A 12,181-nucleotide genomic window follows, 5' to 3' on the forward strand; every position below is an offset into this window, starting at 1 on the left:
TAAATAAAATGTTGGACGCACACACCAAAAAAAAAATAATCAGAAAATCCTTTCTATGGGACAGGGGGAAAAAGTGCCTATAAAAGCCACACTATTACAAAAAAAATTCTTCAGTATCTACATCTTGCAAGCCTCACAAGAAGTGTATAAGCACGAAGAGTACTGCTTATTTTTCCTCGAAAACAGTTCTTACAGACCTGACTGACAGCACAGAGTTTTAGCGGAAAATGGAACCGAGACTCTGCAAAGCCTTCCCAGGCCTGGCTTGCACCGAAGTTTAGCAAATGGAAAATGGACGGTTCATGCTTCACTTCCATCTACACATGCTCCCAACAGGCAAAAAGACAAACAGGGAGTCAGTATTTTCTGACTATTTGAGAGAACGCTTCTCCATGCACATTTACCAAGTTTTCTACATAAGGAGTATTTTTCACCAGGTTTATAGCAACCCTTGCACACCAGGCAAGTACTGGAATTGCAGAGGAACAGGGAATTTGAGGACACGTTGCAGCTGGCACTGCACCGACCAGCTTCTTACCTCTGGGAAAAAAACATCAGAATGGGGAAAGAAAAGCAATTTAATTGAGGTCTCAAGGCAAATCAGTGGAGGATATTGCTCCTAGTCCAGTAACATTTCTATCAGGTTCCATTTGTACCTCTCTAGAGATGGCATAATAGCTAAATATTTAACTACATACACATGATATCGCTTATCAGGGGCTAAATACATCTTAAAAAAAATCTTCAGCTCATTGCAGATTGTGTGTGTCCTGTCAAGTGACCTCCCAAGTGTCCATAGTATGCTCCAATCAAAATCTGACCTTTAAAGTTCTAGAGGACATCAACCTGGGCAACTTTAAAAAAAATAAAATAAAATAAAACAAAGCTAAGCATTAAAAATAACAGCTTTATTGCACTGCATTTATAAAACTGTTGATCTCAAGAAGCCAAATTCAAAAGACATAGCTGCTGGCAGCTTGCCGTTTGGGAGGTAGAATGACTGGAAATCTCCTGTCTTTTAAATCAATGTCTATTATTGTCTGTCTTTCTTGTCAAAAGTGATACATTTCTAAACATTTTTTAAAACCCTCCACCCTTGAAAGAAAAGAAGCCTAAGGACTAAGTTATCTCCTGTTTGTTCTCACTCACATGTGCAAGGAAGAGACTTCCTGGTAGGGTACATTGAGCAACAATTTTTTCTGTGGTTTATACAGCACAGTCCAAATGATAGAGATAACACGCCTGTGCTCCAATCTAAGCTGCATTGGGAAGGGCTGTTTTCACATCGTGCTAACGTGCCATCAGTAAGAACGTAAAGCTCAGCAGGACCTGCTGTAAAGCACTCCATGGAGTCCATGAGCTACACCACAGGTACCAGCAAAGCCACTCTGACCCCCCGTCAGCTCCCAGTGCTTGGCCACTGGACCTCCAGCTGGCTTACCCAGATAACAAAAGCGAGCCCTGATGCCTCAGTTTAAGCTCAAGCAGTTAAGAAGCACACACAAGCTAACCAGAGATAATTGTATCTCTGTGTGAGGATGATTTTCACCCTGGAGGCTGAGGGGAGACCTCATCGCCCTCTCCAGCTCCCTGACAGGAGGGTGCAGAGAGGGGGGATGAGTCTCTTGAGCCACGTAACAAGTGATCCAGGACAAGAGGGAATGGCCTCAAGTTGCGCCAGGGAAGGTTTAGACTGGATATTAGGAAGGATTTCTGTGCAGAAGGGGCTGTTGGGCGTTGGAATGGGCTGCCCAGGGCAGGGGGGAGTCCCCGGGATCCCTGGGGGGGTTGAAGAGTCGGGCTGAGCCAGCGCTGAGGGATCTGGGGGAGTTGGGAACGGTCAGGGTGGGGTTAACAGTTGGACTGGGTGATCTTCAAGGTCCTTTCCAGCCTAGCTGATTCTGTGATTTTCAAAGTTGTTTGAAGGCAGCAGAACAGCAGTGCTCAACGCATTGTCCCAGTTTGTCTGGTCAGGCTGCAGGTCCCCTTCCCGCTAGGGACCCTCCAGTCACACCCCCACGGGCCAGTGCACCCCTGCCAGACTGCAACCTGCAGCCAAGCACAGCACCCACACACCCCTGGCATGGGCAAGAGCAGCCTGAAAGAAGGTGCCTCCTGAGAACTGCCTGTCCCAGCTGGCATCTTCGAAGGAGCTGCCAGGACTTGGGTGCCAGCACCCTGCCCGGGCCCAGGCTGCAGCTGAGCCCACGTTAGCCAGACCCATCCCTGGCACACCGCAGACCCAGGGGACATGTGCTCACCACACGCCATCTCACGTGACAAACCTGGGGCTGCATCATTCCCGTTGGTGCAGGCAAGTGAAATAGGAAATGTGCTGGGCACCGTCACTTGCTTTCAGAGTTGCTTATTTAAAACCCAGCCTACCTCAACATCTAAGGCAGACTATCCAAAATATTTCCTTTTTTTTGGTCAATATATAAGTATTTCAGGAAATATGACAGGATACAGCCCTGGCACAAGAGATAACACAAGGGTTAAAATAAAAATAAAAAGTGGATATAAGGAGGAAGAGGTCGGTATGCCCAATATTCTGATCATCATTTTCATCATGAACCAACAGTTCCCAAGCAGAGGTCACTAGTCGGCAACTGGCCACGAAACCACATAAATTTGGCAACATTATAAAAACATAAACAATGACTTGCAAGATGATCAGCCTGTATTTAGGAGCAATCATAAAGTGATAAGTGTCTGAATAAAAATTTTAAAAGTATTAGTGGTTTTCTACCTGTTCAAGAGAACCAGAGCTTAAAAATGCAAAGGCAACTTAAACAACTTTTGACCGCTCCAGCAGGATTTTAAGTTTCACTGACATGACACTAAAAAGCATCAATAATCAAGCATGAGAAATCTGATGTTAAAAAATAAATCCAAATCCTAAGATTTTTAAAGTTGGGGCGTACAGACCAGTTTTTCCCAGCAGATGTTTCTCGCTCCCCTAAATCGACTCCCTATATGCAGTCACAATTTAATCAAACCTGGAGTTCCATTCAGGCTACAAACTGCCATTTTTAATACTGCTATCTGACTAAGCATTCACCCAAAAATGTGTATTCACAGTCTTATTCGATACATAACATCAATAAATATTTTGGTCTCATATTGCAGCCCAATCTTAGATGTAGTATTTTAACAATTAAAAATGTAAAATTAACGTTAAGCTCTGTAGTTAAGACTCCTCTGATTCCTTCATTCTCCCAAGAGACATTAGTGATCTCACTTCAGCACTGAACACTGCAAAACTGGCAAGTCTCCAGACTTTATGGATTGTTTCCTTTTCAGAAAAAGGAGAAAAGTCATAAAATGAAATTTTGCCTCTTGTCCTGTCATTAGGCACCACTGACAAGAGTTTGGCTCCATCTGCTTATACCCCCTGACACGCATACACTAAAGTTAAATACGGTCCTCCCTGTGCTTCTCTTCTCAAAATTAAAGCCTGACAGCTCCAGCTGCCTCAGCCTCTCCTCCTGTGTCAGATGCTCCAGTCCCTCAACAGCTTTGTGTCCCTCTGCTGGACTTGTTCCAGTATGCCCATGTCTCTCCCGTACTGGGGAACCCAGGTCTGGACACAGCATTCCTGATGTGTCTCACCAGGGCTGAGAAGCAAGCAAGGCCCACCAGCCTCAACCTGCTGGCAACACTCTTCCTGCTGAAGGCCAGAATGCTGTTGGGCTGCTGTCACACTGCAGGCCTGCCCGTGATCAGCTTGTCCATCAGCACTCCCCGGGTCCTTCTCTGGATGATACTCTCCAGCCTGTTGGCCCAAACCCGTGATGGTATATGGGGTAATTCCTGTCCCTGGTGCAGACCCTCACGTTTCCTTTTCTTGAGCTTCATGACATTTCTGCTGGCCCATTTCTCCAGCCTGTTGAGGTCCCCCCAAATGGCTGCCCTCCATCTTCACATCCCTGACTGGTTTTCCCTTGTTTGCAATTACAAAATCCAGCAGAGCACCTCCTGTTGTCACCTCCTCGATCACCTATGTTTGGACATTGTCACAAATGCACTCCAGAAGCCTCCTAGATCGCTTGTGCCTTGCTGTGCTGTTCCTCCAGCAGAGAGTAAAGTCCTCCATAGGGACTGAGGCTTGCAAACATGAGGCTTCTTCCAGTTGACTGATGGAGGCCTCATCTGTTGCTTCTTCCTAATCAGGTGGCCTGTACCAGACACCCATAACACCACCCAGACTGGTCTACCCAAAAATCCTGAACCACGCTCTCTCAACTGGCTCATCCTCTGACCCAAGGCAGAGCTCCATGCAACCCCCCTGCTCCCACACAGAAGGGCCACACCTCCTCCTCAGCATCCCAGCCTGTCCATCCTGGGCACTCATGGAAGGACTCCAGAGCTATCCCACCACACCTCTGCAACCTCAGCGAGATCACAGTCCCACGACAGCATGCAGACCTCCAGTTCCACCTGCCAGACAGCCACACTGCCTGCATCAGCATCTGGCACTTCAGGGATGTAGGTACCCACTTGTGAGGATTTCCCAGGAAAGGTACAACAGCTTCTCCTGGAACCGTCCTGCAGGCACACTCCCACTGCCTGTCTCCCTGATGGATGTGCTCTGGTTTCCATTACACTCCAGGGACACAGCCAGAACGACTAGGACAGACAATGCCACTACGTGGCCATCAACCTCTCCATGAAATCTGGTTTGCGGCAGAAAAATTAAACATGATTATGCTAATAGACAAGTGATTTACCCACTCAGACACCTAGTGGGCTGTTCTGTCTTTGTTTTCAACCCCCTATCCTTCACACCTATCTTTCTGTGCATAGACAGAGCTTTTCCCCCCAATATCAAAAAAACTACACTTTCACATATAAATGTAAGAGAACTTGTTGAATACCCGGATTCCTCAGGCTCTCTTAGCTAGAGAGATAACAGCAGAAAGGATACAGCTCTGAGTTTTATGAGGATTACCATTAGGCCAATAGCTCCATACATACAGTGACCTGGCAGAGGGTTGCTATCATTCATGAGCATTCCATCACAACATCAATGAACCTTTAGCAGGAAAGAGTTTTTCTGAAAACTATGTATTCCTATTCCAAGAAAGAGGATATCGCTGTAGACATCTTTACATAAATCAGCTATAAGTCCCTGAAACATTAAGAGTTACACGCGATACAGTCATACAGATCTGAACCAGAGACAAGAAAGCCTAATCAAACAAAAACAAGTACTGAACAAAAGTTGCAGATGTGTTCAAGGAATGTTTTTAGTTGCTTAAATTACTTTAAAAACTACCCCTGATTAACAAGTAGCATCTTAAAGAAAAAAACCTTAACTGAAGTACTCATTCCTTCAGCTACAAAACGTACACATAATTAATAAGCTATCTGCTCATGAAGTCACTACCCAGTCTTCACAATAAGGGATACTACTGTAAAAAAAATAAATCTAAGCTAGAAGTTCTTTAACATAGAGGTCTGAAATTAAAGCAAGCTAGCATGTTTCATTGTTTGACAGGCATAAAGCCAAACGCCTGAAAGAAGCACTCAAAATAGGACATATTTTCCAATGGAGGTAAAGATTACAATATAACCGACAGGAATGTGCAAGCCAGCAACACTTAACTTAGCAGTTCATGCCAAACCATGATAGCCCGTTGTACTACTTAAAAAACACTGAAACTTGAGAAAGTGGTATTATTACAATTGTTAACAACGGAATGCAAGAACATTTTAAAAATACAAGTCACACAAATTTATTTCATATATTTATTTTTGTAGAAAGAGATTATTGAAATTCAGGGCTTTGAAAAACCTGACAAAGAACTTGCATTTTTTTCTGCTACATGCAAGTTAAACACCAAATGTAAATGCTATTACAAAGGTTCCAGTTTCCCCACAACTACATCCTTGTCCAGGTTATGCTGATACACTGCAAGGAATAAAAAAGAACATAAAAACCACCAACAGAAATCTCACAATTTAATAGAAAAAACTTTTTTTTTTTTCCCCCCCCTAGGAAAAGAAACTGTGTTTAGGACCTACTAAAATATGGAGCTTCAGAAGATATTTCAGTCAGAATCTGGTCAAAGAAAAGATGCACTTCATACCTCAAAGCTCCAACGGGGACACAGGGAACTTGAAACAGGAGTATAAATCAACAGCACTCTCAGTATTTTTAACTTTGGTTGCAAGCAAGATACACTAATTCATTTTACTATACAGATTGCTGCCACCATCACACACAAAAATATCCAGGGGAGAAGTAGTAATTCCTGCTCAGCCATTTAAACATAAAAACCCAACATGAATTTAGCGTGGAGCTTGTCGTTCCCACACAGATCCCCACAGCAGTCAGAACCGTTCTATTTAAGTTATCACCTTAAGCAGCTAACTTGCTCAAAATCTATGAATTCATGTCTTCAGGGTCTAGACACTGATAAAAACTATTGTTTGTAGCAAAGTTTCAGCAGAGGTCCAGATTTCCTAGACCATCTCCATCTTCTTTAGTATGTTCAAATATGAATGCTTTTCCTCCCCACCCCCAATTAGATTATCAATTTATCATTCTCTGTAGTCGAAACTAACTAGTAGAGAAGTCTCCGAGAAGTATTAACAGTACACTTTCCCATATAGTTATGCATTAAGTAGGGAAAATATCCTTGTTTAAATACAGCAAGTTTCACCTGACAGATCAGCAAACAAAATAAATTGGTTATCATCCAAGCATCAGAACTAGGCGTTGCGTAAGTACAGTCTTAGGATCAGGCAGTGACCTCAAGGGTGACCTTTAGGTAAAGGAATTCACAATTGATTTTCACTAGATTTACAGCGAGGAAGTTTCACCTAGATTAATCTGTGGAAAAAAAGTTATCTAAATATTCATGTCACTTCCCTCTAAGAAAAGCAGGGGGTCTGTCTTTTGGTGAAAAGTTACTAGTTGAGTGTTTTTTCAACTCCCCGTGACAGGCAAAAAGCACAAAAACTGAGGGAGCAGGACGGGGGGGAACGCTCACCCAACACTGCGATGGCAGGAAGGAGGGGTACACGAAGGTACCCAAACGAGCTGCTTGTACTGACAAATTTATCACAATAAATTTGAACTCTGGTACTTTTAACCTTACTGCCCGAAAAATATTAACTAATCCTTTATTATTTTTAGAAATCAAGTCTCCATTACGTAAATGAAGATTGACATGATTCCTATAAATTCTGACCTTCTCCAGGCACTAATGACAGGCAGTACTAAATCAGCGCTGCTCTTTCCCAACACTAACCTGCTCTAGGAAGTGAGCTCAACAGCAAATAGGGTGCTTGTGGTGCTAAGTACCCCATCAGAGTTTCTAAGCAGGTAGGTCTGTGCTTTTCTTCAGTGTTTATTTATCAACAGTCAAGTAAATGCTGAATTATCTCAAAAAAAAACAACAAACCACCACCCACAAAGTTTCAGATCCATAATTAAAGTTACCCCAAAGAGTCCTCAGACTCTAAGATGATGCACAAAAAAAACCAACACAAAGGAAAAAACAGAATTCTAACAGGCACGCCATTTTTTTTTATAAAGCCATATATAATACAGCACATAGAACATTGCTAGAGTTAGACTTATTAAAAAACAGCATGGATTTTTTTTTCACCCAAGTACTGTTATGTGACAGTGCATTATAAAGTCACAGAGTATTTAGGTGTGTGCTGTAGATACATCCCATCAAAAACCCCAACGTCTGTTAAAGAGCATGACATGGAAAAAGGATTATTTGAAATGCAAGACATTTGTATTCAAGAACAGGACACAAGCAAGAGAAAAAGACATTGCTTTTGCTTATTTTGGTTTTTGTTTGTGGGTTTTGTTTTTTTAAGGTTCATGGCCCATTTCTCTATGTCTACTGATTGCTGTGACATTAGCTGTTAGACTATACTTTCTGGACAGCTCTTCTAAGTTTAATGTTTTGCATTTTTGTAGTAATACTCAGCTGCTATGGTAACAGGCACTCAAACATGCACTAAGTAAATCATTCCACAGTATTAAGTCACCTGAGTATATTCACCAGAAGTTAGTGCAGAGCAGCTATATACCAGGGCTACCATGAAATATCATCCTGTGTCACTGCTGAAAAGAATAGCTCGTCCATTTTACTCGAATTTGCTTCCTGGAGAAACAAGTTTATTCTAAAGAGATCTGCTCACCAACAAACTCTGCTGAAGACACAAAGCATAACATCACTTACACCCCACTGTAAAGACTATTTGTTTATGGAGCATTATTCCAGACATCTATAAGCAAGCAATAAAACAGCTATACAAAGTAGTCTGACACAACAAGAAGAAAATATTCATCTTATGTTCACGGTTTTTACCACATCTTTTTCATTTTCCTGATATTCCAATCAGAAATAGCAAAGCTCTTGGAGAAGCTCCCTCTACCTTTCATTTAATTTATCTTAAGGCTATTCAGCACCAAACATACTAAGTTACTTCAACGTGAAAAAAACCTCAGTACCAGAAGCACTCTCAAATCTATCTCAGTTCAGATACAACAGGTAGCAAGCTAGCCCCATCAACTCTTTTTTTGAGGAAGAGCTACCCAGTGCCTCGCTCAGGCACTACTCCAGTTGTGGAACACTGAGTTTCTTTATATTTTTTCTAACCCTGATTGTTTTTTACATTTCATCATTAGTACAATAAACAACAGATGTTGACTAGGAAAAAATAAGGGATCCCCGAGCAAGAATGAGAACATTTCCTGACAGGTTTCTTCAACAGATGGTGTTGCAAACTTGGCTTTAAAGATAACTGAACTAAAGATGACATATTCTCACTTTCCCATAATATAAGAAAGCTATGATGAACATTAGGAGAAATCATAAGTTTTGTAATCATTTAAGAAGCAAATTTCACAAGTGTAAACATGCTCTCTAGCAGCTAGTAAAAGCAAAAGAGAAGCCTTTAAGCATGTAGTATGAACAAGAAGCTGTATTTACACCAGCCTGAATTAAAAAAAAGGCAAAAAGTGGATAACTTCTGGGAATCAGAAATCTGGTCATCACCCCTTAGAATACAGATAGGTCTCCCTTCCACAACGCAATTTCTGCATATTTTAAGAACTTCCACTGAAGGATCCAGTACTAGAAACCATAGGAAACACGACCCTATGAATCGTCTAAAAAAAAGTTTCTAGAGCTGGCACACTGCTTCCTGTCCATTGTTCCTTTCCTACTAGGGGGAGTCAAAGTTCCCAGAGTTGTGTGGCAAAACACAAAGCTGGGTGGCAAAAGATGGCCACACACACAACACAAAGGGGTGGGGGGGGATGATGTTACAAAAATCAACTTTGGCTTGTAATCAGAAGTATTAATTGACTCTGAATTCCTGGGTACCTGTTACAGATCTGACTTCACAACACCCTCTGTAACACCCTGGCAGAGGTAGTCGATGCTTGAGGTATTCTCCTAGAAGGAAAGCATTGGTAAAATCCATCTTGTAGAAAGCCAAGAGATGAGAAAAACTTGTGAAGTATGGAGAGGAAACTGGGAGAAAGCAATCATGTTTAACAAACAGTTCAGTTTTCTGACAGAAAGAACTACTTTGTTTGCCTCATGTTTCCTAACAAGCAGTTTTTCATTACCAATAAGCCAGAAAGTTTAGGTTTTCACACAAAAATCACTTATTACCAAGTCCTACACATACTCTTCTTCCCAACAAGGGTAACTATCTGATGCAAAAGCTCCTCAAACCATCACCTGAAGCATGTGTGTCCTAGGCTGGACATAGAGCAACCTCTCAAAGAGCAGGCAGCATTCTGTTTGCATTTACTCACTGTACTCTATCAATCATAGACTTTTTACTACAACTCTTATGAGAAGAAAAACAATTTTTAAAGGAGCAAAGAAAAATAATCTCTCATTTTGTCACTGACTACTACCGGATGACACAACCTACACAGTATTTGGGTTCTGCTGAAGAGCTTTGTTTACCCTCACATGCTTACTACCTCAGACTGTGTGTGGCATGAGAAAATGGAAATTTATTTCGATACTAGAGGAAAACGTTAAAGCAACCTTCCATCTTCTTCCAGCGCTTCACAACTTTTGACCCTTTTCCATTTCATACACAGGAACACTTTTTGTTTTCAATACCCACGTGTTTTTGGTTTTAAGACACTTCTGATGAGCACATCTTTATAAATAGTTGCTGCTTATGAGACTTCTATTTCTCTGAATTCCTTTCTCTTTACTGCATTACATAATGAGATTTTTCTACTAGCACTAAAGCATTAACTGATTAAAGATTAACTCACCCCCAGGAGAGAGAATGTCAATTAAAAAACATTCCAATCATTGTAGTCACCAAGTCAAACCGCAGCTCTTCGGTGACCAACCCAAGTCTCCAGCTGCTCTGCCAGCGCTGGAGGAGGCAGGTGCTCGGCGCTGCCAGGGGAGGGATGCTCGGGGGGAAGGATGCTCGGGCAGCGAGCACCCAGGGCTCCCCGGCACTGAATGAAATGCCTTCCGTGCGACACGCCGCACGAACAACGGGGAAATATTTGTCAGGGGTTTATTTGTTTTGGAAATGTACGTGAATACTTGAGTTACCACGTTAAGTGTAATATTGTTTACAAAAGGGTAGCCTCAGAGGAAAGGATACACTTCTTGAAAACACCATCACGTTTTCTTGTCAAAGGGAAAAAACATAAAACACAAAGCATCCCCTGAGATTTGACAACGTAAGACCTGAAACTCACCTCCCTTCCTAGGGGCTGTTCGGATGAGACAGCAGGGAACACCCCAGGGGCATTACCCCCCTCAGCAGCATCCTCAGCCGGTTTAAATCTATTTATCTGTTCTTTCGCAACAAAACCGACAACTGCTACTCCGGCACTATTTTGTCAAAAGCTGCCTACGTCCACTGAAAGTGAGATAATTCAAAACATATTGGGTCAAAATATGTAGTCTCAAGGAAAAAAGAAAAAACAACAAAACCAAACACTATTTAAAAAAAAAAAAAAAAAAGCAGAGCCGAAGGCCGGACGAGTCCTTGAGCTGCGGGGGCCGCTGTCCGCCCTCCCGCCGCCGGCCCCGCTCCTCCGGCCGGGACGCCCGCCCCGGCTCCGGCGGCTGCTGCCCGCTCCGCGGCGGCCTCGGCCGTTCCTCGAAAGCCGCAGCCCGGGGCCGCCCTGCCCGAGCGGGGCGGGATGTTCCGAACGCGGGTGTCCGAGAGACCCGGACCGGCAGAGCCGGGCTGGGCACCGGCACGACCCGCGACCGGCCCCGAGCGGCACCCGCCGGCCCGGGGGTGCCCCCGTCACCCGCGGCCGCGCCGCTCGGCTCCGCTCCGGGCGGGGGAAGCGAGGAGCCTCCATCTCCCCCCGCCCCGCGAGGCCACGACAGCGCCCGGGGGCCCGGGACCGGCCCGCGGGGTCCCGCCCGACCCAGGGCCGCGTCCGGCCGGGCCGGGGCCGCCCCGCCGGAGGGGCCGGCAGGAGGGTCCGCGGCCCGGCGGCGGAGCGGGGCAGGGCAGGGCAGGGCAGGGCTCCCCCCCTCCCGGGACCGCCGTCCCTCTCCCCGCCCTCACCTTGGAGCATGGCCTCCAGTTTCTTCCTGTCCACCCGGAATCGCTCCTCGCCCCACTCGGGGCTGTGCAGGGGCCGCGGCGGTCCGGCCGAGTCCTCCTCGGAGCCGGGCACGGGCGAGTCGGTGCTGCGCTCGCTGTTGGAGCCCGGGTCGGAGAGCGGCTGCGGCAGGTACCCGCTCAGCGGGTCGCACTGAGCCGCCATGGCGCTGCCGGGCGGACCCCGCCGCCGCTCCGAGCCCCACTCGGCCGCCTCCCCGCGGGACGCTATCTGTCCCCACAGCCGCCCCGCCGCCTCATCCCAGCCGCCGCCTGCCAGAGTCCCGGCCCCGGCGCCGCCGCCTGCGCCCGCCTCTGCCTCCGGCTCCCCGCCGAGTGTGCGCGGCCCCGGGCCGGCGGCGTCCGCGGCTCGGCGGCGCCCCCAGCCCGCCCGCAGCCCGCACAGCATCTCCGCCTCCATTGGGCCGCCGCCGGCCCGCCGGGGAGGGGCCGGGGATATCCCCGGGAGGAGGGGGCAGCGCCGCGCCGCGCACGGAGGGAGGAGGGAGGGGAGATGCCGCCCCCAGCGGCACCGCCTCCGCCGCGGGGCCGGTGCGGGCCGGGCACCCGCCAGCGGGGCTCCGCCGCCGCC

At 46.0% G+C, this 12,181-nt stretch overlaps 1 protein-coding gene across 2 annotated transcripts in view; it reads right to left on the bottom strand.

The window, feature by feature from the left end:
• Positions 1 to 11,915, bottom strand: part of BICC1 (BicC family RNA binding protein 1) — a 110,889-nt gene extending 98,974 nt beyond the window's left edge. Inside the window, exon 1 of one of the 2 annotated variants that reach the window (XM_074924360.1) lies at positions 11,554 to 11,915. In XM_074924360.1, coding sequence (XP_074780461.1) covers positions 11,554 to 11,755 — 202 coding nt within the window. In that variant the 5' untranslated portion in view covers positions 11,756 to 11,915. Of the gene's footprint in view, positions 1 to 10,723; positions 10,807 to 11,553 lie in introns of those variants that run through there. The other variant, XM_074924361.1, reaches the window with a different exon arrangement.
• Positions 11,916 to 12,181: the final 266 nt, after the last annotated feature.

The sequence above is a fragment of the Athene noctua genome, chromosome 21 (genome assembly GCF_965140245.1).
Source record: "Athene noctua chromosome 21, bAthNoc1.hap1.1, whole genome shotgun sequence".
Lineage (NCBI taxonomy): Eukaryota > Metazoa > Chordata > Aves > Strigiformes > Strigidae > Athene > Athene noctua.